The sequence below is a fragment of the Wyeomyia smithii genome, chromosome 3, assembly GCF_029784165.1.
Source record: "Wyeomyia smithii strain HCP4-BCI-WySm-NY-G18 chromosome 3, ASM2978416v1, whole genome shotgun sequence".
NCBI classification, from domain to species: domain Eukaryota; kingdom Metazoa; phylum Arthropoda; class Insecta; order Diptera; family Culicidae; genus Wyeomyia; species Wyeomyia smithii.
In genome coordinates, this window is record NC_073696.1 from 41,586,656 (window position 1) to 41,608,659 (window position 22,004).

Here is a 22,004-nt window from a genome sequence, read left to right on the forward strand (position 1 = left end):
CTGCCCTAACATTGGGGGAATTAAGATACACGGACAACATGCACTGTGGAAGCTATTTCACTTTCAGTAAATTAGACGGGTGCGACAAATTTAAATTGCTAGGATGCAACACAGAATGCTTGCTTGCGTTGATAAAAATTATTAACTTCAATGCCTTGTTTATTTGCCTTCAAAAAGGCATTTTGATTTCCGAAACTGGATTTCCTGATGACAATCATCATGCTGCCCCAACACGGGGGAATAATGGCTGTCTGGCGACACACGCTGAGAAAAACCGCGCTGCTCCTGAGACGTGGTGACCAACCACAGGGCTAGTGCTGCTGCTGAGGAAGGACGACTGCCGTTGTCGCTGTCTGATGCTACGCTATGCATAGCCAAGCCACAGTTGTGGCCGCTATACGCTGGCCTAACTGCTGAGCAACTGCAACACTATCCGTAGCCATGCCACAGTTGTGGCCGCCATTGTTATCCACTGTAACTGCATCTGCTGGCCCTGCTGCTATCGATGGTGAGATCCGCTGGAACTGCTACGCCTATCCACAGCCATGCCACAGTTGTGGCCGCTTTCCGCTATCGATGGTACCCACTGCTCGCTCCCGCTGCTGCTAAGGGAGGACTGCTGTCGTCGCTGTTCAGAACTGTTATGAGCGGCTCCGGCTGAAACAGGCTCTTATATAGGCCAAATAGCATGTTTTCAATTGCAAGGTATATGATTCTGTCGACCGTGCTTGGGAAGCTAGCATATAACGACCAATCAGGGGTCGAAATTTTCGTTTTGACAAGGCTTGACTATTTTCAATAGTACAATAGTGTGAATAATAAAATTACAATTATCTTATTTTGGGAAGAATCTTAGAAGATTTTCCAATCTATTGCTGCAAGAACGAAGGAAATCCATCGAATACTAACCGATTTATTAGCATTTGAAATTGGACATATTTTTCACGTTTTTCGGTTTTAGATTTTCATTTCACATCCCTATGTAGCCGAACTTCCTGAGAGAAGTATTCTACTTCAAAAAAAAATGTTTTTTTGCTTCTGAAAATATTTCTAAATGGGCATGAGAAAGGTTTAAAAAAAAAGATAGGTTATGGATAACAGGTTTTTAGGTATGACTGTATTACGCTATTTTCTCGATTTTGAGTAACCTAATATTCCCAGTGCCTATTTAGTGGGTACAAATGGAAACACCCACCAAAGCAGCATACAAACGCTAAGAAACGCTTCATGTGCCATCTTTAGGCTAGCTACCACCAGATAGAGCTACTATGTCCGTTCCATTCCTTTAAAATGCGTTGCATGCATCAGGGTGCTATCGTTATCAAATCTCATATATTTGCTCTGCAAGTGACACTAGCGGACCTAGATCCGCTTGGCGGATGGCCAGAGGGGAATGTATTTCACGTGGTCATCAAACAGAACTCTTCGCTTTCGCATTAGGAAGAGGCAGCATGAGGACATCCGTCTGGCGACAGCGAGTAATTATGAAACATTTTAATTCTTTCTTTTATTATATTTGTTCTATACATTCTGATTGTTTTTACGTCGAAATTTTATATGTTACAATGGAGTGTAATTGCGGAAAGTCCAGATGGTTTCTAATTGCTTCATAAGTTTAATTGTGCTTTACGACAGTTAGTCAGTTTTGGTTTAACTTACACAGAAACATCTCGAAACTGTAATTTTAGGTTATTATGAGTACAGAGGAATATTACTAGTATAATATTTGCACAGAGAATAGTATTTTGATATCCAATTATAAAGCATGTTTCTAATATAACTGTCTGATTACACTCTTAACTTCAACGATGTAAATGGGATGTCACTGTGAATCAACTGAGCCGTCTCATAGACACATTCCGGTTGCTATGGATACTACGAAAACCAACAACCTGCATTCATTTCGATGGTTTACATATAACATAAACGAGTTCTTGGTGTCCATTTCAGTGTACGAATAAAAGGAGCACATTTGGAGCAATCTTCAAACATGTATAAACTTTCTCATAAACAACCAATAATACCCACTAAAACTGGTTAAAATTTTATTCGTTTTTTTTTCGCTTCAAATGTGGACAGGAAATTACATCACCTCAGGAAATCTGTATCGTCAACTGTCAGAGCAAATCAGTGCATTTAATATTTCAGGATTGACGGAGGGAAATTAAAAGAAAGCTGAAATCGCCTCGTCAGTTCGCAAAGCAACGCAGAGAAGCCAAATTATGCCACCGGAGAGGTGTTTCTCGAATTAATTCATCTCCCATCCCGTCGCTGGGCGAGCTCGCAATCCGTACCGCTGCCGCGCCCGCCACTGGAGTAGAGAGAAAAAAAGGAAACGAACAAGTTGCAAATTTAAAAACATCTACATTTTTGTTCACCGCACTCACGTCGTCGACCCTTTTCTGGTCACTGGTTCTCTGGAAGAAAAACATGCTCGGACCGGGCCCTAAAAGTATTTCATTCCATAATAAAAGATTGCGCTAAAGATTGCAGCAGTGAAAATATCGGAAGAGGAGGCAGACCGGAGCCCTGATGATGCCAGCGAAAAATTCGTTGCGAAATTAAGGGAAACGGACGCTGGATCCAGCGGAAAACAAGCACCAGCAAAGGAGAATCTGTTTTTTCGTCTTCGGACGACGCATTTTTTTCTCTTACTGCTGCAACTGAACAACAAGAGACACAGCCAAAGAAAAGAGCAACTACAATACCGAAGAAGAAAATTATATAATGGACAAATTTTTTGCAGCTGTATCATTATTTCGTCGTCGAAAATATGATGAGTGCATCGAGGTGTGCAACGAGCTGCTGCAGAATAATGCCCTTCATCAAGGTCCTTGGGAGCTGAAGATGCGATCTATGACCCAGCGAGTGTACATCGACGATATCGAAGCGGACGACGATGTGCCAGGTACGGTGCTGTGCGCACGGAATGTGTGGCACAAGTGTAAGGAGGACAAGGCAGGATCCGGTGTGTAAGCTCGGTGGCAACAACAACGGCCCAGCCCACTCCTGATTTACACCCTGCAGCACTGCACACGGTTCGAGACCAGCCGCACCACCGCACTATCTGCACTTTCGCATCGCATACATTTATTCAGGCACTCTCTGGCACTCAGGCAGCCAGCATCACTTCCTTTTTTTATCTTGATTGTTATTATACATATATTTTGGTGCTTCTCATTTTTGTTACGCGAGAGTGCGGTTTTTTGAGTGTTGTTTATGTTTGCTTGTCTTAATCGGTAATTACCTACCTACTGCTGCAGTAGCCTGAGTGATGCTCTCCGCAACGGCCATGAGGTGCAAATGCGTTGTCCGTTAGTGTTTTGATTTTACATTCTAAATTATTGATAACTTCGTAGCCTGAGTAATATGTACTGTAGTTTAGTACTTGCTTTTATTATCTATAGTAACCTTCAACTTCACTATAAATATTTGATTTAATAGCTATCAATTTGACAACAATTTTTTCATTGCTTAGCTCTAAAACAGATTGATATTAGTTCTAAATTTGATTGAATTTAACCTGATTTTTGACATCGCAACGATCAGTTTTCTATGTTTCTCATCAAATTTCCAAATCTGCCTCCAATTATTTAAAAATAGTATGTTCATCAAATTCCCCCAAATAGTATTAGATACGCAACTAAGTTCTTACCTTTTTTATAAAAATGCAACCTTATTTTGAAATCATGGCGAATACTTAAGCTATGAAGCACTTCTTGCACTAAAAATCAAGGAAAAATGAACTTTCACATTGATCTTAGAGGTTCAGCTTGTTGGTTATTTCATTTTTGGTGCAGTTAAGTGCTATTTCTATAGATTTAAACAAGATAAATAGACAAACCGTCTGAATACTGACTGTCACTGTTGATTCCCTGGAAGTGGCTTTACAGTAAAGAGTACATCACTGGGTGAAGGACATTCCGAGGAACGAAATGGCATATAATAATCATACTTTCTATTACACTAGCTATAATAATTCGATTTTTATTCTGAAGTGTTCGAAGTTTGAATCAACACGGTACAAATCATTCATAGTATTGCCCATCGCTAGCTACACCTTTGTCCAATCTTTCTATCAGAGCTCGAATACTGATACGATAAAAGTGTTCGTCTTTTGAGGGTTTTCACCAATCAAGCCATTTTTATATATCTTCATAGGAGCAGAACTGCTGATCAGCTAGACCATGTGCCATCAAATGGAATAAGTAATAATCGGACAGCGCAATATCTGGGGAATATAGTTGGTGAGGTTAGACTTCTCGTTTCAGTGTTTCTTTAAAAGTTTTAAAAACTCTGGCAGTATGAGGGCGAGCGTTGTCATGCAGTCGAATCACTTTTTCGCCCCTCTGCTCCTCTTATGGCTGTTTTTCTCACAGTGCTAGGCTTAATCGCATCAATTGAAGACAATACCATTTTACAGTGATGGTTTCGTTCGGTTTTAAAATGGTAATAAAGTATTACACCGTCGTGGTCTTACCAAATACACACCATATTCTTCGCAGCGTGTATGTTTGACCGAGCCGAAGACGCAGGAGCGAAAAAAAGACACTCAACGTGTTTTGATTTCAAATCATACTTACTTTACTTTGTTGGCTAACAGACCGTTCACCGGTCTAGGGCCGAACGAATTAGAGATGTCCAGCTTCTTCTGTCCTGGGCAGCCGTTCTTCAGTCTCCTCTTACACCAGCAAATCGTGCATCTTCTTCCACCGCGCACATCCACCGCGTGTATGGCCTACCATGGAGTCGACGGCCTCTTTCTGGTTCTCTACTGAAGATAGTTTTGGCGACTCTCTCGTGAGGCACTCTGGCTACATTTTCAGCCCACTGAAGCCTGCTCCGCTGTATTACCATCACTATATAAGCATGTTTGTATACCCGATACAACTCGTGATTCATGCGTCTGCGCCACACTCCATCTTCCAGTTTACCGCCAAGCATTGATCGAAGAACTTTACGCTCGAAAATTCCGAGCACTCGTCGATCAGCTTCCTTCAGCGTCCATGCTTCATGTCCGTAAAGGGCCACCGGGAGTATAAGCGTCCTATACAGCGCTAGTTTTGTGCGAGTTTGCAAACTACAGGACTTTAGTTCGCAGCTGCAACCCGTCGTTTTACTTCACGGCTCATATCGTTGTCACTTGTCACAAGCGTATCTCCACCTCAGCACCATTTCAAATCATACGAAACATAAATACCTTTTAAATAAAGAGGGTGCCATTACGAAATTTTAAAAAAAAAAAGAGTGAAACGGCATAATGAAAAATCCCTAAAACTTTATTATCACTGAACTGATTATAATCATTGAAATCTCATTGAATGGAGAACAAAGTTCTTGAAGGTTTATAAAATCAATTTTGAAAAAACAAAAATCTTAGTAAAGAGATTAATATTCATAGCCAATTTATTTCTATTTCAACCAATCGTGTGCTCGCAGGTGCAATCCAAGCACTTTTCCAGCACTAAAGTGTCAAACGATTTGACTTGGTAAACGATTTGCTGTTGTTGTTGTTGCTTTGTTCGCTCGAGTGCACAACGACACGCCTACCGGAGGTATAACTGTCATTAGTCACATATAAAGCTAGCATGCAACAATTTAGTCTTCATTGTTTATTCGATCACTGAAGCAAAAAGATGATTTACTGAAAACCAGTTTGAGCAGTATCTGTATGCCTGAAGGGCACTGGGTACTGAAATGCCACTGCGACATTCTTGCTGATTGTCTTTTGTGGCGGGCCCCGATTGCTGTGCACAGGTTACGGATTGCTCGTACTCATTGATGGAGTAGAACTGTTCTGTTGTAAGCCTGTACCCCAATTAGGTACAACATAGTTGATGAAACTAATGACCTGCTTGGGATTGGAGCTCCATACTTGGTATGGAGTTAAAAGGTAACTTCCTAAGAAGTTGTACCTAGAGGAAGCAAGAGCTTCGCCGGAGCAAAGCAAATGCTCTGAACTCTCTGGTTCAGATTTGCAGAATCGGCAGGTGTCGTTCAACACTACGCCGATTTTCTTTAAATGATAAAAAGCGGGACAGTGTCCGGTGAGGAGTCCCGTGATTATCCGTAGGTCACTACGATTCAGACTAAGTAGCTTTCTGGCGGTTCCAGGGTTCGGATAGATAAACTGTTTAGCTTGTCTACAACCCTGTGCCTGTTGCCATTGGGATACTATTTCTAGCCCTTCCCAAGTTAGTAGTTCGCTTTTGATAGCGGAAATGGACGTACCCAGAAACGGCTTGGGGCCAATAAACCGCTGAGCTGATCCCTGTCTTGCTAGGTAGTCAGCGTGTTCATTACCCTCGACTCCGCAGTGTCCGGGCACCCAAAACAGAAAAACTGAATTCTGTCGGGAAAGTTCCCGTAGAATTTCAATGCATTCCCAAACAAGTTTGGAAGCGCATTTGACGGACTTAAGTGCTAGTAGTGCTGTTTGACTGTCCGAAAACATACCGATTTTCGCATGTCTGTAGTTGCGTTGCAGACATATTTTTGCGCAGATGTATATGGCATATACCTCTGCTTGAAAAACGGTGGGCCATTTTCCCAGGGAAAACGTTTCCCTGTTACCGGGTCCGTATATAGGGATCCCATTTTCGAGCCGTCCGTATAAAAACTGACGATGCCAGGTGGAAGATTAGGCCCTCCATTGTTCCACATAGAGCGGTTTGTTTCAATCACTCTATATGGAATATCCATGTTGGTCCTAACGTCCATCCAGTCGGAGACTGTGGTTAATAGCGGAGTTAGTTTGAACTCCCTAAGTATGCGAAGGTGGCCGATTTGGTTCCCCTTCAAGTTTAGCTTTCCTCCTTTGCAACCTCAGAGCGCCAAGCTCTGCTTCCTTTTTCACAGAGGTAGTAGGCAAAGCATAGCTTCCATGGCTGCAGTTGGAGTTGTTCGCATAGCGCTGGTAACCGAAAGTCTTCATGCAAGTCATGCAAGTCTTTGAACTTTTTTGAGTTTGGCTTGCGCAGTCACTTCGTTCACCTTAGGCCACCACACTAGGGCAGCATAGGTGATTCTTGGTCGGGCAAGGGTCTTGTAAGACCAGAGTGCCAAGTCTGGTTTCAGTCCCCAGGTCTTACCGAACAGAGTTCTGCAGGCCCAGATCGCTGAGATCGCTTTCTTAGCGGCATGATCCAGTTGTGCAGACCAGTTCAGTTTCTTGTCCAGAATAATTCCGAGATATTTGACTTCATTGCTGAAGCCCAGTCTTACTCCATTCAGTATTGGAGGAGTGATGGAGATCGTCCTTCGTCTGCCGAATGGAATTAGGACTGTTTTTAAGGGGTTCATGTTTAGACCCTCCTGTAAACACCATGACATGGTGGTATTCAGAGCCGTTTGCATTCGGCTCGAAAGAGTTGCGTCATCTTTACCTCTGACGATGAGGACGATGTCATCGGCGTATCCAATGACCTCGTAACCAAGCTGTGAAAGCTTGTTGAGAAGTGCGTCGACAACTAGTGACCATAACAAGGGCGAGAGAACTCCTCCTTGCGGGCATCCCTTGATCACTGACATTGTTACAGACGAATCTCCCAAGGTTGCTGTGATCACTCTGCTAGAGAGCATTGCGTGTATCCAGCTCCTTGAAGTGTGGTCGATTCCCTTATGAGAAAGAGCCGTATCAATTGATGCAAAGGACGTGTTATCGAAGGCCCCTTCAATATCAAGAAAGGCAAATAGTGCCGTCTCCTGATAACTCAGGGACTTTTCAATCAACGTCGCTAAGCAGTGAAGAGCAGTTTCTGTTGACTTGCCGCTTTGATAGGCATGATGGTTCCTGTTCAGCGGGGAGTCTTTAAGAAACTCATCACGGATATATTTATCCATTATTTTCTCCATCAACTTGAGAAGTGATGAAGTCAGACTTATGGGTCTGAAAGTTTTAGGTAGGGTTTTGTCCTTTCTTCCAACTTTGGGGATAAACACTACCTTCACCTTCAGCCAGTTATCCGGAATATGGCCCAGGACAAAGCTGGCTCTGAAGAGGTTGATGAGTTCGGACATGATAACTGCGACCGATTTTTGTAGAAAGATGGGTAGTATGCCGTCTGGACCTGGAGACTTCATAGGGTCGAATGAGCTTAGAGCCCAACCGATTGAAGCTTCCGTGAACAGTCGACGGGCCAGCAGGATGGACTCCCGAGACGCCATATGACTCGAATTGTCCTGCCGCGACCCATCACTATTCAGTTCTTCGGTCTCTGTCGATCCAGGAAAATGGGTGTTCATAAGAACCTCCAGCGTTTCTTTGGTAGTGACAGTGAGGCATCCATCCTCTTTCCTCACTTGTCCTAAACCGTTAGTATGGTCTTTGGACATCGCCTTTTGGAGCCGCGTAGCTTCCGGCAGAGTTTGGATTCTTTCACAGAAACTAACTCTGGATTTCCGTTTAGCCTTGCGTAGCTCGGCGTTGTACTTAGTGAGGGACGCCCTGTAGTCGTCCCAGTTAGACGTGACTTTTGCCCTGTTGAACAACCGCCTAGTTTCCCGACGAAGGTCACTTAGTTGATCATTCCACCAGGGTACGTCACGGCATACTGACCGCTGTGTTAGTGGACAGTTAGCGTCGAAAGCATCCATGATTCTGTTTTGTAGATCATTTGCTGCCGAATTCAGGTCAACTGAATTTCGAATGTTGCTGTAACTGAAAGTTCGTGAATCGATCAGGTGTTCCTTAAAGGATTCCCAATCTGTATTCTTAGGATTTCTGAACAACTCTCTTTTCAGAGGGTTAGCCTCTATATTAAAAACGATGTGTCTGTGGTCCGACAAACTAGTTTCATCGGAGACATGCCAATTTTTAATCCTTTCAGAAATAGAAGCGCTACACAGAGTGAGATCAAGGACCTCCTGTCTGATAGCGTTGATAAACGTGGGGTTATTCCCTACATTACATAAATTGACATCGTTAGAAGTAAGGTATTCAAGTAGGTACTCACCCCTGGTGTTGGTATCCGAGCTGCCCCAGATCGTGTGGTGAGTGTTGGTATCGCAGCCGATCAGAAACGGCTAGTTGATGGCCTTGCAGTACCGCACGAGCGCAGCAACTTCGGGTGGCGGTATATCACCTTGGTCGCCCGGGAAGTAGGCCGACGCGACAACCATCTCCTGCTTTCCTCTGGTTGTCGGTACTTCAACCGTGACGGCAACGACGTCGCGTTGGATAAATTCTGTAATAGGTAAAAATTTTAGTTCTCTATTTAGCAGAATTGCAGTCCTTGGTTTGGACTGTGTGTCACAGTAGATTAACCGACCGTTAGGAGCGTGAAGTCCGAGAACTTTGGATTCGTTGACCGCAGGGTTGCGTTTGGGTGGTTGTGGGGCACTCCCGGAGAAGTTCCCACGCGAACCTTTAGCCCATTCGCAGGATCGCTTTGCCTGGGTGGTGGCAGAGTACTCCCGGAGGAGTTACCCGCACGTACCTTCCCTGACGTTGCGACGGAGTCTTTCCTGCCAATGACGTTCGGCCTTTCGCTTACCTTTCGGATGCGTGCTTTGCCGAAACCGTAGTGCAGTTCATTATTTCTACTCTCAACGAGTTTGGCCGATTCTTCATCAATATCCAGAACTAGTTCGACCAAGGTCTTTACCAATTTGCGGTTACAGACTCGCCACATTGTGGTAGAGAGATGGTCGTTCTGATTCTGGAGTGAACGAAGAATCTTCTCGTCCGGAGAGTTTGCACTGTCCGCGAAGTAACCGACATACCGTCTGGCCTTCGGCAGATCCTTCATGTGGTATACACGAAGTTGTGCTCCCTCCCATGGTACGAGGGAAGGTACCTCCCTTTCCAACCACTGCACTGTGTCGTTGTCGGCACAGGCAAGTTGCAGGAAGCCATTTATTAGATGGCAACCATTAAACTTGGGCTTGGTGGTTGAATTTTCCTGGTCCGCAATGTGATCGAGGATGGAGGTCCGGACAGCCTGAAGCTGGTCCATTGTGAGTAGGGAGCTGGGGTGGGTGGGAGCGGCTTCGAACCCGATGACCCCAAACCAGTGCCGTTCCGCAGTTTTTTAGGCTGTGGACACTTAGTACTGGTATTTGGGGACACCAACTCGTCCGACCGCTGTCGCTTGACGGCGACTTGGTTCGATTGAGCAGGCTGCTCTGTTGGAAGTAGGGGCAGCTTCCTGGCTTTTTCGTACGAGAGACCGGAGCGACGATTTTTGCTCAGTCGCCGCCTTTGCGCATTTGAAAGTTGCTTTACAAGGGGTGCCGATGATTCTGGTTTTCCTTCGTCATCGGGCCTTGTCTGTGGACCGGGAGCTAAGTCCATTTGACTTTCGTCATTCCCTTGTGGAGAAAGTAGGATTAAGGATGAAGCAGATGGTCCTCCGTCCAGCTATTCGCTGTCGAGGTTGAAATCATCCTCATGCTCCATCACCTCCGTTCTGCCCGGTGCGTTTGTTTTTATTGGACTACGCTCCGATGAGTCCATGGGTTCCGGCAAAGAAAGGCTGCCGGTGGCCGAATTTTGTGAAGGTTTGTCGTTCATAAAATTCCCACGAGTCGCTGGGTAAAAAAGAGTCCGCTGCATCAGTGACCCGCGTGATGCAGTAAGGGCTAATTACTGTGAAGGGTGCCCTGGTACTCCACAGGCTCCGTTAGAGGCTGGGTATTTCTTAAACCCCCCCCACCACGTCATCCATCGGCACGGGACGCATAACACCTTAGCTTAGGGGTTTTAACCATTGGATTTTACGCAACAGCCATGGTTAAGAGCTGTTGCAACCATCCTCCTTTACAGGGGCTTTGGACCCTTTGCTACAGTTCTCAATAATTCAAGTCTATTCGTAAACTAAACTAAACCAAGAGAACCGTAACATGCGGAGTTAGGATCGAGCAGTAGCAAGCTGACTTACCGCAACGCAGCAGGCAACGATTTTGTGTTTGGATAGTTTTTGCTGCACAACACACGCTCACTTGATTGCAGCATTCCGTAGCGGATGGTGTCTTTTTTCTAGCGCATCAAAATTATTGTTCATTTTCTGCCGCTCGCCAAAACGTTGCTAATAGTGATAAAACTTTAAAATCTCGCTTTTCTTCTTAGTTTTTATTTTTTGACCGATGACGGCAAAAGCAACTATCCAAAAGACTTTAATTTCTCCTCCATTTCCTCGTTTTTTTCTTTTTACTGTGTTCATATTGTCTCTAAGACGAGGCACATCAATGGCCTTTTTTTGACTCATTTATCAAACGACGTTTAGAGCTGTGTAGTTGAATCTAGTTGTTTAATTTGTATTACACATACTTAACAACTCAACGACAAATTTCAAACATAATTCAAACTAGCTTGATAGTTGAAATATGATCGCATTTAGTGAAAAACAGTTAAGGCGTCACTTTTCAATCGCTTTAAATAAATTTAAAACTGCATTTTCCTCAATTTGCAAGGTGAAAAATTCAGCGTTGCTTCAAGAATGTGTTTGCAGTCTTGAGAAAGGCCAATTGTAATGTTTACTTGGCAGGAGGAACGAAATAATTCACTTTGAGTTATTGTATTTCGTGATAGTTTTAGCTTCGGATCCAACTTACTTGGCTAGTTTTCCTGGTAACAGCAATAATATGGAAGGCTTAACCTGGCTTCTCTGCCGTCTGTCCGCGACCCGCTTGTGTCCTCGATGCCATCTCAATGACGAGTTTGTTGACGGTTGAACAGTTGAGCCCAACTTTTTTTACTTTCTTCCATAATACCGTGTGCGTGGCCCCTCCCACTTGTCGCGTAGTCCTCTCGGTAGGTATTTAAGACAATCGCACGAGTTTATTCCATCACATCATCGTTCATTCTTCCACTGACTTTCGCGTGGTACGGGTGTTGAATTATGCGTGCCGGTATAGGAATACCTATCGATCTGGCGGCTGCAATTTACCTGCGGAAGTGTTTGAATTGGCGAGGAACGCTGCTAGAGATAATAGAACGAAAATCATCCCACAAGTGGCAGTTCGCAATGATGAGAAACTAATCGATCACTTGGCTTCAATTGAAACCGTCATGAGTTTTTCACATCTCAGTACTATATGGTAAACGTAAGTGTACTATCAATGGCAAAAATTAACGCAATTCTTGAATTAGCCATGCTTCCATTACTAGATTCGTGAATGCCTACCAATAAGCATGCTTGTCATTCTCGTCAGTATTTGGAAAAAACAGAGAAAAAATACACCGCGCACTTCTCTTTCAGTTTGTGCCTGCGTGTAGTAATGCTTTCACCACACTGCTTCTTTCTGCACTCTGCTGTCTGTACAGAAAGACAAACACACTTAAAGCTCATCTCACATCTGAGAGAAACACGAGGGGTGAATCACTCTGAAGCAGGCTTCGAAATGGTCACGGTAGAACCACTTTTCACTGCGATAATCGTCTTCTTCTTCCTCTGACGCTACCAAGGCTCGCTGTCTGAATACATTCTTAAACAAACATGTTAAATGAGTATCGTCATCACGACGTTATTTTTCGCAAACGTATTTTGACATTTTTTCTAGCCAGTGCTGCAATTTTTCGACACTGCAAACGAAAGTGATAAAAATCGCATTTTCACTGTCTCAAGTTTAAACGACCTTCAATGTTAGCGGCGTCAATTTTCAACGAATGTTCGGTCATTGAAAGCAATGAGAAGTCTGATTTAATATCGAAATTATTTGATTTGAGCCAATTCATTGCATTAAGTCGATTAACTATATAAGCATCTACGTTCTCAACCGCATAAACATCGCTAAAGCAACACTGCGTGTGCGAAATCACAGAAATGCTGCTATCACTGTCAACCAGCGTTGTCACTAAGTTTCAAGTAGAATCTGGCAAAACGAAATTAAAAAGTCTGGCAAAAATCTGGCACTCATTTTTGGATAAAATTCCTGGCAGAATTGAAAGTGATGACCTTTTTTTGCTCTCGCCGGGTGTAGGTAGGTAAAGGCCCACCACTGCCCATCTCGCAGACCTTTTTGCGAGACGACGCGGATGAAATCTGGCAAATATCTGGCTCATTTTCAAATATCTGGCAGATTCTGAGGTTTATCTGTTTGTCTGGCGCGCAAACAGAAATATGGCAAAATCCAGATTCATCTGGCATACTGGCAACGTTGCTGTCAACTGACTGGAGCTGAAAGTCTCTTTCATAGACCATTTAACGGGATGTTTCTGAACTGAATACATGAATGAAATTTTGACAGAAAGCTCGGAACCGCTGTCATAACGCACGTAAAAGCAGCATCAATATCAGCAGGATCCGTGACACCTGTCAGTTCGTAAAATGGTCCATTGTCAGCTCGTTCGTTGAAAGTTGGAATTCAAAGATTCCAATTTCAACTGCAAATCTTTTCATGACAGTGAAAGTTGACAGCACTGGTTCTAGCACACACTAGGGATGGGAAATATCGATCAAAATGTCTATGGATAAGTTCAAACTACAAAGAAAATAAAAGATTATAGCTATTTAACCATTCCTGTGAATTTTGATATCCCACCCCTGCCGTTTTCAGAGACCTAAATGAGTTTCCTCGTAAACATACCGCAAAGCGACGAACCCGTCGAGCGTTTTGGTAATGGCTAGGGGCACCTAAATTCCTAAATGGTTGAATAGCTATAATCTTTCATTTTTTCCGGTTTGAGCTTTTGACATGCATTTTGTCGTTCATTTTGTCGACGAGGCCCTTATCGATATCAATATCCGTTGACAGAATGACAGTTGAGCAACGAGCAGATGCACCAAAACCAAAAAATATTGCTTTTGCTGCTGACAGAAACAATTTTGTTGTGCGGTTGTCAGCTTTGAAAAAATGTTTGCAAGCTTATTCACACACATCGTTCGAACTTACACGAATCTCCTCTAGGTTTGAATCATCGTCAACCGATACGAGTATTTTCAATACTTTCTTGTTCGTCAGTGATATAATGTATGTTTATAATAATAAATTTTGCAAAAAAAGTTGCAAAGAAAATTGGGTTTGTTATAAAGATACGTTATTATCTAGGAGGGAGTCTGCAACTTGTGACGAAATGCTACGATGGGGGAAGGGGAGATCAACAAACCTGAATAAAAGCTACGTTATTTATGCATGCTCCCTTACTGCTGGAGCCATCTATTAAAAAAACAAGAGCTTAGTTTTGCAACTAATGTTTTAACCCCTATAGTGCCCAAATTAATTTTCAGACGGACTTCGAAAAAATCACTATAAAACTTCATAAACATTTTTTTAAGTATTGATTAAAGCTCTTTAGAGGTTCAACTGAAGACCGTCTAAAGGCGGCACTGGGCACTAGAGGTTCAAAATACAAACTATCATTGAAAGTTTTGAACCAAATTGGAAGAAGATGAAGCGTGAAACGAGAAGATAATACCCAAAGAATTAAAAAAAAAATTACGACAATTATATCAAAAATTAAAAATATGATCTTTATACCACCAGACATGGAAACAAAAGCAAGATAACTGACAATCTCGAAGTGTACCTGGGACAAAAATAGGACAACACATGAGAATTACTGGAAATCGTTCAGAAAGTGCATGCAATTATGCGTTTGGAACTTGAAACAACATGCAGCATACAACTGTGAAGTAATAAAATATTAAACAAATTCAAAACAGAAACACAATCGTGTGGAAATTATCCAAACTGTGTATGTTTAATCACATTTGGAATTGCAAAATTAATAAGAAAATTGACGTGAAAACGTTTAGAAACTAAAACCAGAGGTGGAATAACTTCTTAGTTTCGAAATTCGAAAGAAATATTAAAATTGCCATACAACAGAAGAGCAACTACATAAAAAATATCAAATTTTAGTAAAGTTTTGTTTGGCTGAAACTTTGCACAAATGTTACTATGGGATTAAAATTGTATTTTGTGCTACTAGTATTTTTTTAATTACGACGAGCTTTGAAAAGGACTTATGTAAAAGTGGTATTGGTGACTATAAACTTTTCTAGAGCCAGAATCGTTTGCTTAGTCGGGATAACGTCTCCAGCAAAGTTGTTGCTTTCATTAAAATTCTCCTATTGCCAGTGGTGGGCACCATTCCGCTAATTCACTAATTCGCTAATTAGCGACGCTAAAATTCAGTTAGCGATTTAGCGATTTCGCTAATTTTTGAGCTGGTTAGCGAAACTGTTAGCGTCGCTAAAATTTTGGCCTTCGAAACGCTAATCGCTAATTCGCTAAGTTTTGTAGAGAAGCGACAATAGAAATATTTAGAAAAACTGTGAATTGCTGATGGCGTACGTAAATTGCTTCGAAAGATGAACATACTTTAATGCGAAAGTTACTTCTGTCAGTTTTTTACCCTAAAATGGAGTTTCAGTTATCGTACAAGCCACAGAAGCATTTTGAAGAACAAGCACAAGGTCTAGATTGAATTTTCGGCACACCAAAAACTTTAGTAAATTGCAATGTGCTTGAAATTATGACAACTTTGGTTCTACTTTTTCGATTCAGATAATAATTGAATTTTGATGAAAACATTCTTAAGAGTATCTATTTTCAATGCAAGCTAAATAACTTTTGTTATTCTTGTTTTTACAAAATCAAATATGAATACCGTTTCGTGAACCTCTTACTGTAAAAGGCTTTAAAAAGTAATTGTTTTCGTTTGTCTAACCAAAAAAGATCAAAGTGGTCCAAATCTCACAAAACACGAGCAATAAATATAGCGATATGACTAATCACATATTAAAAAGTTAGCGATTAGCGATTAGCGAAAGTTCCGCTGATGTGGGTTTAGCGTTTAGCGATTATCGAGCTAAATTTTCCGGTTAGCGACTTAGCGATTAGCGTCGCTAAATTTTCGATTAGCGGTGCCCACCACTGTCGATTGCCCATTGCTAATATATATATAATTTGACTGTCAAAAAGTTGTGATCAGAACTTCATCTTCATCGACAAGCTGATTGTTTCGAATCTCACCCACTGGCTTCCAAGACTTTGCCCAAGTAACACACAAAACATGTTAGAAAAGAATTCACAATGACAGTACCGTGCTGGATCGAAACCCGTACAGTATCGAAATCCGTACACCTTGATGTTTTTCTTCAGTTTTAAGCATTATAAAAATGAAAATTCATATGATAGTTACATGTACATATCCGTTGAGCTGTTGGCCTTCTGTTAAATTAAACTATGCGCCAGTAGGCCATGAAATAAAAATATCAAAAATGAAAAATCAATCGTGTATCGGTTTCAGTTGTCATTTCGTTGTATCGTTAGAGAATTTACTAAGGAAACGTTCTTCAGATAAACACGATTTTCAAGTGGGACATAAGTGTTTTACTCTGTGAATCTTTTTGAAATTGATGGAAAAGGTAAGTCCTTGTCATTTTCGAGCTGTATATTGTCAGGTAAATAGTGTAAATTGTGTTTATTCAGCAAAAACTGTGCCGTACGGATTTTGATTCTTGTTAATTGCTTGAATCGAAATCCGTACAGCGTGTGTATCAGCGTGTGTATCATGAATTTTCTTCTTGTTTTCAGCATATAACGGAAGAAAACAAGTATAAATATACGGCAAACAATTTCGAAGGAGTTGTGACTGAGGTGCGCAAGGGAAAATCGAACCGGGAAGCTTTGAGAGGTTCCGGCGTTCCGGTTACTACGAAACGCTACGAAAATTGCACTATTTTAGCTGATATAAAAAATTAGAAAACCGTGTGAAACTTTAGGAACCAGTTGATCATCAAAATATATTTATTCGTAAATTTAAAGACAAATTATAAATAAAAGATGTTCATTTTTGTACTTCTATATCATATCTATATGGACTTTGATCCAGTCTATATCGCGTGTGTGCGGATTTAGATTAAAAAGTGTACGGGTTTTGATTCAGACAAAAAACTGTGTACGGATTTCGATTCAAAACATGCTCTATTTGAACATACTTTTTTTGAGTTTCGGAGTGATTTTAATCATTTTTCTTGAAAATAGTGATAAAATATAAGTAGACCTATAAGTAATCATGTCAGTTCAAAGCAATATGTGATTTCTTGATTTTATATTGACCGTCGAAGATTATCATGTGCTCAGGTGTACGGATTACGATCCAGCACGGTAGTCATATAAGAGTACTATTAGCGCAATTGAAAACTTGTGTTGTTATATTCTTATTCTCGAGATGTTCTTTTATAGCATATTTGTATAATATAGATTATTGAATATAAACTGCCGCTGCTCGTCTGTAACTTGTGTTTATGATGTTATCAAAACTGCATAGAAAACAACTTTAAATCATCATTTGCGAGAAGTTGTTTTTGATCAGTGATTCAACCACATTTCGAAAACAAGCTGGGTTTTTCCTGGCTTTTGAGATGTTTTTCAATAGCATGAGTTAAGCGAACAATAACTATTACATGAATGGCACTTGTTTTCAAGTTGTCTTCCAGATGTTTACACTATGAGTAAAACTGTGTATGAAATGCCCAGCCGGGGCAGCCGCACCAGTTCCATATTACACGCCTAATAACAATACGACGTACCTGCGACATTGCGATTTACTACGCATGTAAGAAAGAGATGCCAGATAGTTGTTTACGAACTAGGCCCATGCGGTAGTGGGGTAAATTGACTCTTCGCAATAAAATAAATCAGCGAACATTCTGTAATGCATAATCTGTTTTCCACTGATTGACAAATAGAAAACGGTATCCAATGAATGGCGCATGATTTTTTCAGAAGTAAAACACAATGTTTCACCATGAAATTTGACGCGCACGTATAACTTTGTATTACAAGCATCGAAAGTTTGATCTAATATTATTTATTTTTCGGTGATTATTCGAAACGCCATAATCACTATTTTTTTATTGTTCCTAATATAAATCAACGCCGTTCTACAATCTTTTAATTTTGAAGTTTTATGCTTGCTTCAACGATGTTTTGATTAGTTAGCAATTACAAATTGAAAATAACCAGTATTGAATGTTTTCTTACCGTATTGGTACTCGAGATGTATTTTGCAGCTTCATTCTAACAAGTTGGCTTGCTTTCATGAAGTTATATAATACTTCATACAGCACCAGTACATGTTATAGTAGCCTTCAATTTTTGCGCTTTTCTGGTGACAGAGATGTAATAAAAAAGGTAATGTCAACTGAAATCTATAACTGAAGGTTGTATTAGTTAGAGGAGTTATCTCAACTGTTCTATAACAACGTGTGTTACTTGGATGTAATTTAGCTTAAACGAGAGATCATGTTAAGACTGAAAAAAACACCATATATTTAATAATATTTTTTCAGCACGTTATTCAGAGTTTCTAAATTCGACATAATTTACGTTTCTAGCTTTTCACGATATATCAATTTTGAATTTTTCATGGTCCATACTTAACAATCGATGTAGCAATCGACCCGTCGTTAGAATATAGAGCATAGCCACAGTGATGTGCACTGCAGTTATTCATCAATAGAACTGGGGGAGATTTTCTTGAGCAAAAAACTCACGAGCTTGAGGAATAAACTATTCTTGGCATCAATCACCGAGAAGTTCCAGATTCATCCAGGCATTGGTAGATCCTCGGTAATGCAATTTAAATACAACGATTTTTCAAGTATCTTGGCTAGAACGTATTTGGAACTGATAGATCGCCGTTATTGTTTACTGAAAAATCAATCAACGAACAATAACGGTGATCAATCAGTTTCAAATACATTCTAGCTTGTCAAACGTTATCAGATATTTGTCAATTTCAATCTCCGGAGCGTCTTCTTTACCAATCACGCAAACCATTCTTTTCCTTTTTTTGACTGCTCATACACACATACACACATGAGAATATTTGCTTAGAATCAATCCAAAAATTTACCATTTCTATTTTCCTCTAATAGAGGATATTTTAGATACGCAAACTATCGCAACGGCCCCTAGGCCGGGCACCTCGATTCGAACAGCGGCCCTGAATAACTCAACCATTACAGGAAAGGCCTCAGCAGCTGGAACCCGACCGCGAACCGGCACTGGTAGACCGATAACCGGCATTGTAATAATTCATCATACTATTCAAGAAAATTTACTCACATCAAATTTACACCCTAGTCTCGCCCGGGAACGCTTTCGCTGCAACGACCTGGATCCACTTTGGGCAACAAGACTGCCCTGAAGACGTCACGTACCGCAGGATCTGCAAGGAATATTCGACTCGGATCGGCCTCGATGTTTGCTGTGGGTGATCCTACAGGGCCACTGTTTCACATCTCTCGTTTACATCCGGAAAAGTACGCCGAGAAGGAACACCTTTCGAAGCCATTGTTTCAATATCTATACTACCACGAAGGGGACATTCGCAAAGCTATGGGACTTTGCGATGCAGTCCTGAAATTGAAACAATCTGCGGCCGGTTGGTGGTGGAATACTCAGAAGGCTCGTTGTCTCATAACAACTGGTAGTCCCCGAGAAGCAGAACAATATCTTAACACAGCTCTAGCTGAAATTTATCACCAAGACACGGTACTTCTTCTAGCGAGAATCTACATTAAAATAGATCAACCAACTGCGGCACTTGAAGTGTGTAAGACCGCTCTCGAAAAGCTCCCGAACGATGTCACCATCCTTACCCAGCAGGCCAGAATTCTGGAACTGGTAGGCAACCTAACGGCGTCGGTACGCCGCTATCGACAAATCTCCCAACTGGATTCGATGAACACCGAAGCGTTGGCATGCATTGCTGTCAGTTATTTCTACGGTAATCAACCGGAAACTGCTTTGTTGTACTATCGAAGAATTCTGTCGATGGGTGCGCATAGTGCTGAGCTCTATTGCAACATTGGACTCTGCTGTCTGTACGGAGGCCAACTGGATTTGGTCTTTCCCTGCTTTCAACGGGCCATTCGAATGGCAACAAGTCCGGAGCTTAAAGCCGATATTTGGTACAATCTGAGCTTTGTAGCGTTGGTAAGTTACTAGTAAAATCCATTTACTAACAATGAGATTGATACGTTTTTTTGCATTCAGACAACCGGGGATGTCCATTTAGCTCGGCGATGTTTACGTCTCTGCATTGCCACCAATGGCAGCCACGGACCCGCACTGAACAACATGGCCGTGATGGTTGCCCATCAAAAACAATATGCAAAAGCTAAATCGTATCTGGTTTCCGCAAAAGTTGCTCTACCGACTAGTGAGGAGATTTCGGCCAATCTAGAATTCATCGAAAACTTTGAGTAGAAGTGAAATAAATGAACTTCATTATTTGATATTCATAAAAAGAAGTCAGTTTCCTCGCGAAAACACTGAGGCCAACAACCAAGCATTTGTTCTGTCTTTGTCTTTTTCGATTTGCTTTTGATTTGCGCTTCTGCCAAAACACCTGGAAGTTGTTGCGCGAAATGCGGATCATAAATTAAAGATTTATTTTTAGCAATTTGTTGTGTCCAAGTTTATTGGGTCCCACAAAGCAAACACCATCGAATTAAATGGATATAGCATGATCGTTGATGATTGTGCTTCACTCTACCCCTTCGGCTTCTCTGCTGGACAGCGCTTGCAACGAATTGCATGCAGCAAGCATCAGGTTCGAGTTTCTTCTTCTCGCGTCTGCCAGATACGCAGTCAGTGTTTCGCAAAACCTGCCCCCCGAAATATCACCGAATAAAATCTCGGTCGCTAAATAAGATAGCGAAAATAAATCATTTCGAACGAGGTGGAATTTTTAATACTCCCGGTCACGGTGTGGTATTTTAGTTGACACAATGTCAGCGGAAATACTCAATCAATATTCTTATAACCTGCCGGGGTACAGAAGACGATCGCTGATAGGGAACGTTCTTAAAATCGTTCGCTTTTTTGCTATAATAGCTATTATAGTAATCATATTTCAGAAAACATAATACTGTTTTAACCCAATAAAGGTTTCCGGTCAATTATACAGCATTTTAATTAGGAAGCATCCTGCCTGACAGATCTCATAGCTTGCAGTTATAACATTTTTTGTGAATATTACCATAAAAATGTCAAGTTTAGACGTTGAAGAATGGTATCATATAGATTCGGCTTTTATGGAATTCATCTTCCTGGGACATCTCATATCATTTGCTATTGACTGCATTTGGAGTTTCTTGCTAATACAACTTGAGCGACTATTCAGCATTTCAAAAATGAAAAAAACCCATTTCTGGCCAACCTGTTTCACTTTCAAAATCCATAATTCATGATTGCCTATAACGTGATTTCCCATGATCGCTGCTGATGATCATATTGCTTTAGTAAAACCACGACACTATCACTGCGGTAGCAAACAATTTACCAATTACTGTTTGCGTGCCAGATTGAGGTCGTATCGAACTTTTCTGACCCGTGCATATCATTTAAGTTTCCAACTGTGTGCTGCGACGTTGCATATGTTCGCCGGAATTCCTCAGGTGTAAACCCCAGGCAGGCTGGCGTGTCCTGTTTTAACGACGTCCAAGTGCAGCAAAGACCAATCAGACGAACAACAAGCGCACAGTAGCACATTATAATTAATTAAACCTGCTCTTTTGGCGAATTTATTTATTCGGCACGACAGTGCCGAAATTAAGAAACACGCACCCGGCTACCAGCGGCGAGCGTGCAGCTGTCTTGTACACTTCGGGAAGATTTTGGCTATTTGCTACATAAGCTTGATTGCAGCGTTGAACCCAATCGAAGACCCAAACCGAGAAGATGTGGATGGTGTTTTCCGAAACCTCTCTGGCTATCTTCCTTCTGTCATCTGATCAAATCGATTTATACGTCTCTGGTACACACAATGGCAGTTATGGTTGGTGAACTACAGTAATTGCATACTTTATATTTAAGGAAAGATTATCAATAGCGCTCAATAATAAGCATTTTTGCTAAGAATCGCACAATTTTTATTTCCAAGTTCAAGTGAAACACGAGATTTTTTTTTTCATTTGAATGTACAGAGGAGTAATTTACTACTAACTTACAAATTCCTACTTACTCTTTGCTCCAAGTGAATTATATATATAATAGGGTGGGGAATCGTTATATGGAAAAAAACGAAACTATAGCAGAAAGCC

The 22,004-nt window shown here is 41.4% G+C and overlaps 1 protein-coding gene across 2 annotated transcripts; it reads left to right on the plus strand.

The window, feature by feature from the left end:
• Positions 1-1,878: 1,878 nt before the first annotated feature.
• On the plus strand, positions 1,879-20,231 carry LOC129727960 (tetratricopeptide repeat protein 8). Of its 2 annotated transcripts, none has more exons than XM_055686281.1 (5): positions 1,879-1,992; positions 2,080-2,968; positions 18,831-18,982; positions 19,039-19,893; positions 19,954-20,231. In XM_055686281.1, the coding sequence occupies exons 2-5, from the start codon at positions 2,728-2,730 to the stop codon at positions 20,164-20,166; spliced, it is 1,461 nt and encodes a 486-aa protein (XP_055542256.1). In that variant the 5' UTR covers positions 1,879-1,992; positions 2,080-2,727; the 3' UTR covers positions 20,167-20,231. The 2 variants fall into 2 exon arrangements, with proteins under 2 accessions (XP_055542256.1, XP_055542257.1); XM_055686282.1 differs by having other exon boundaries at positions 2,080-2,908.
• Positions 20,232-22,004: the final 1,773 nt, after the last annotated feature.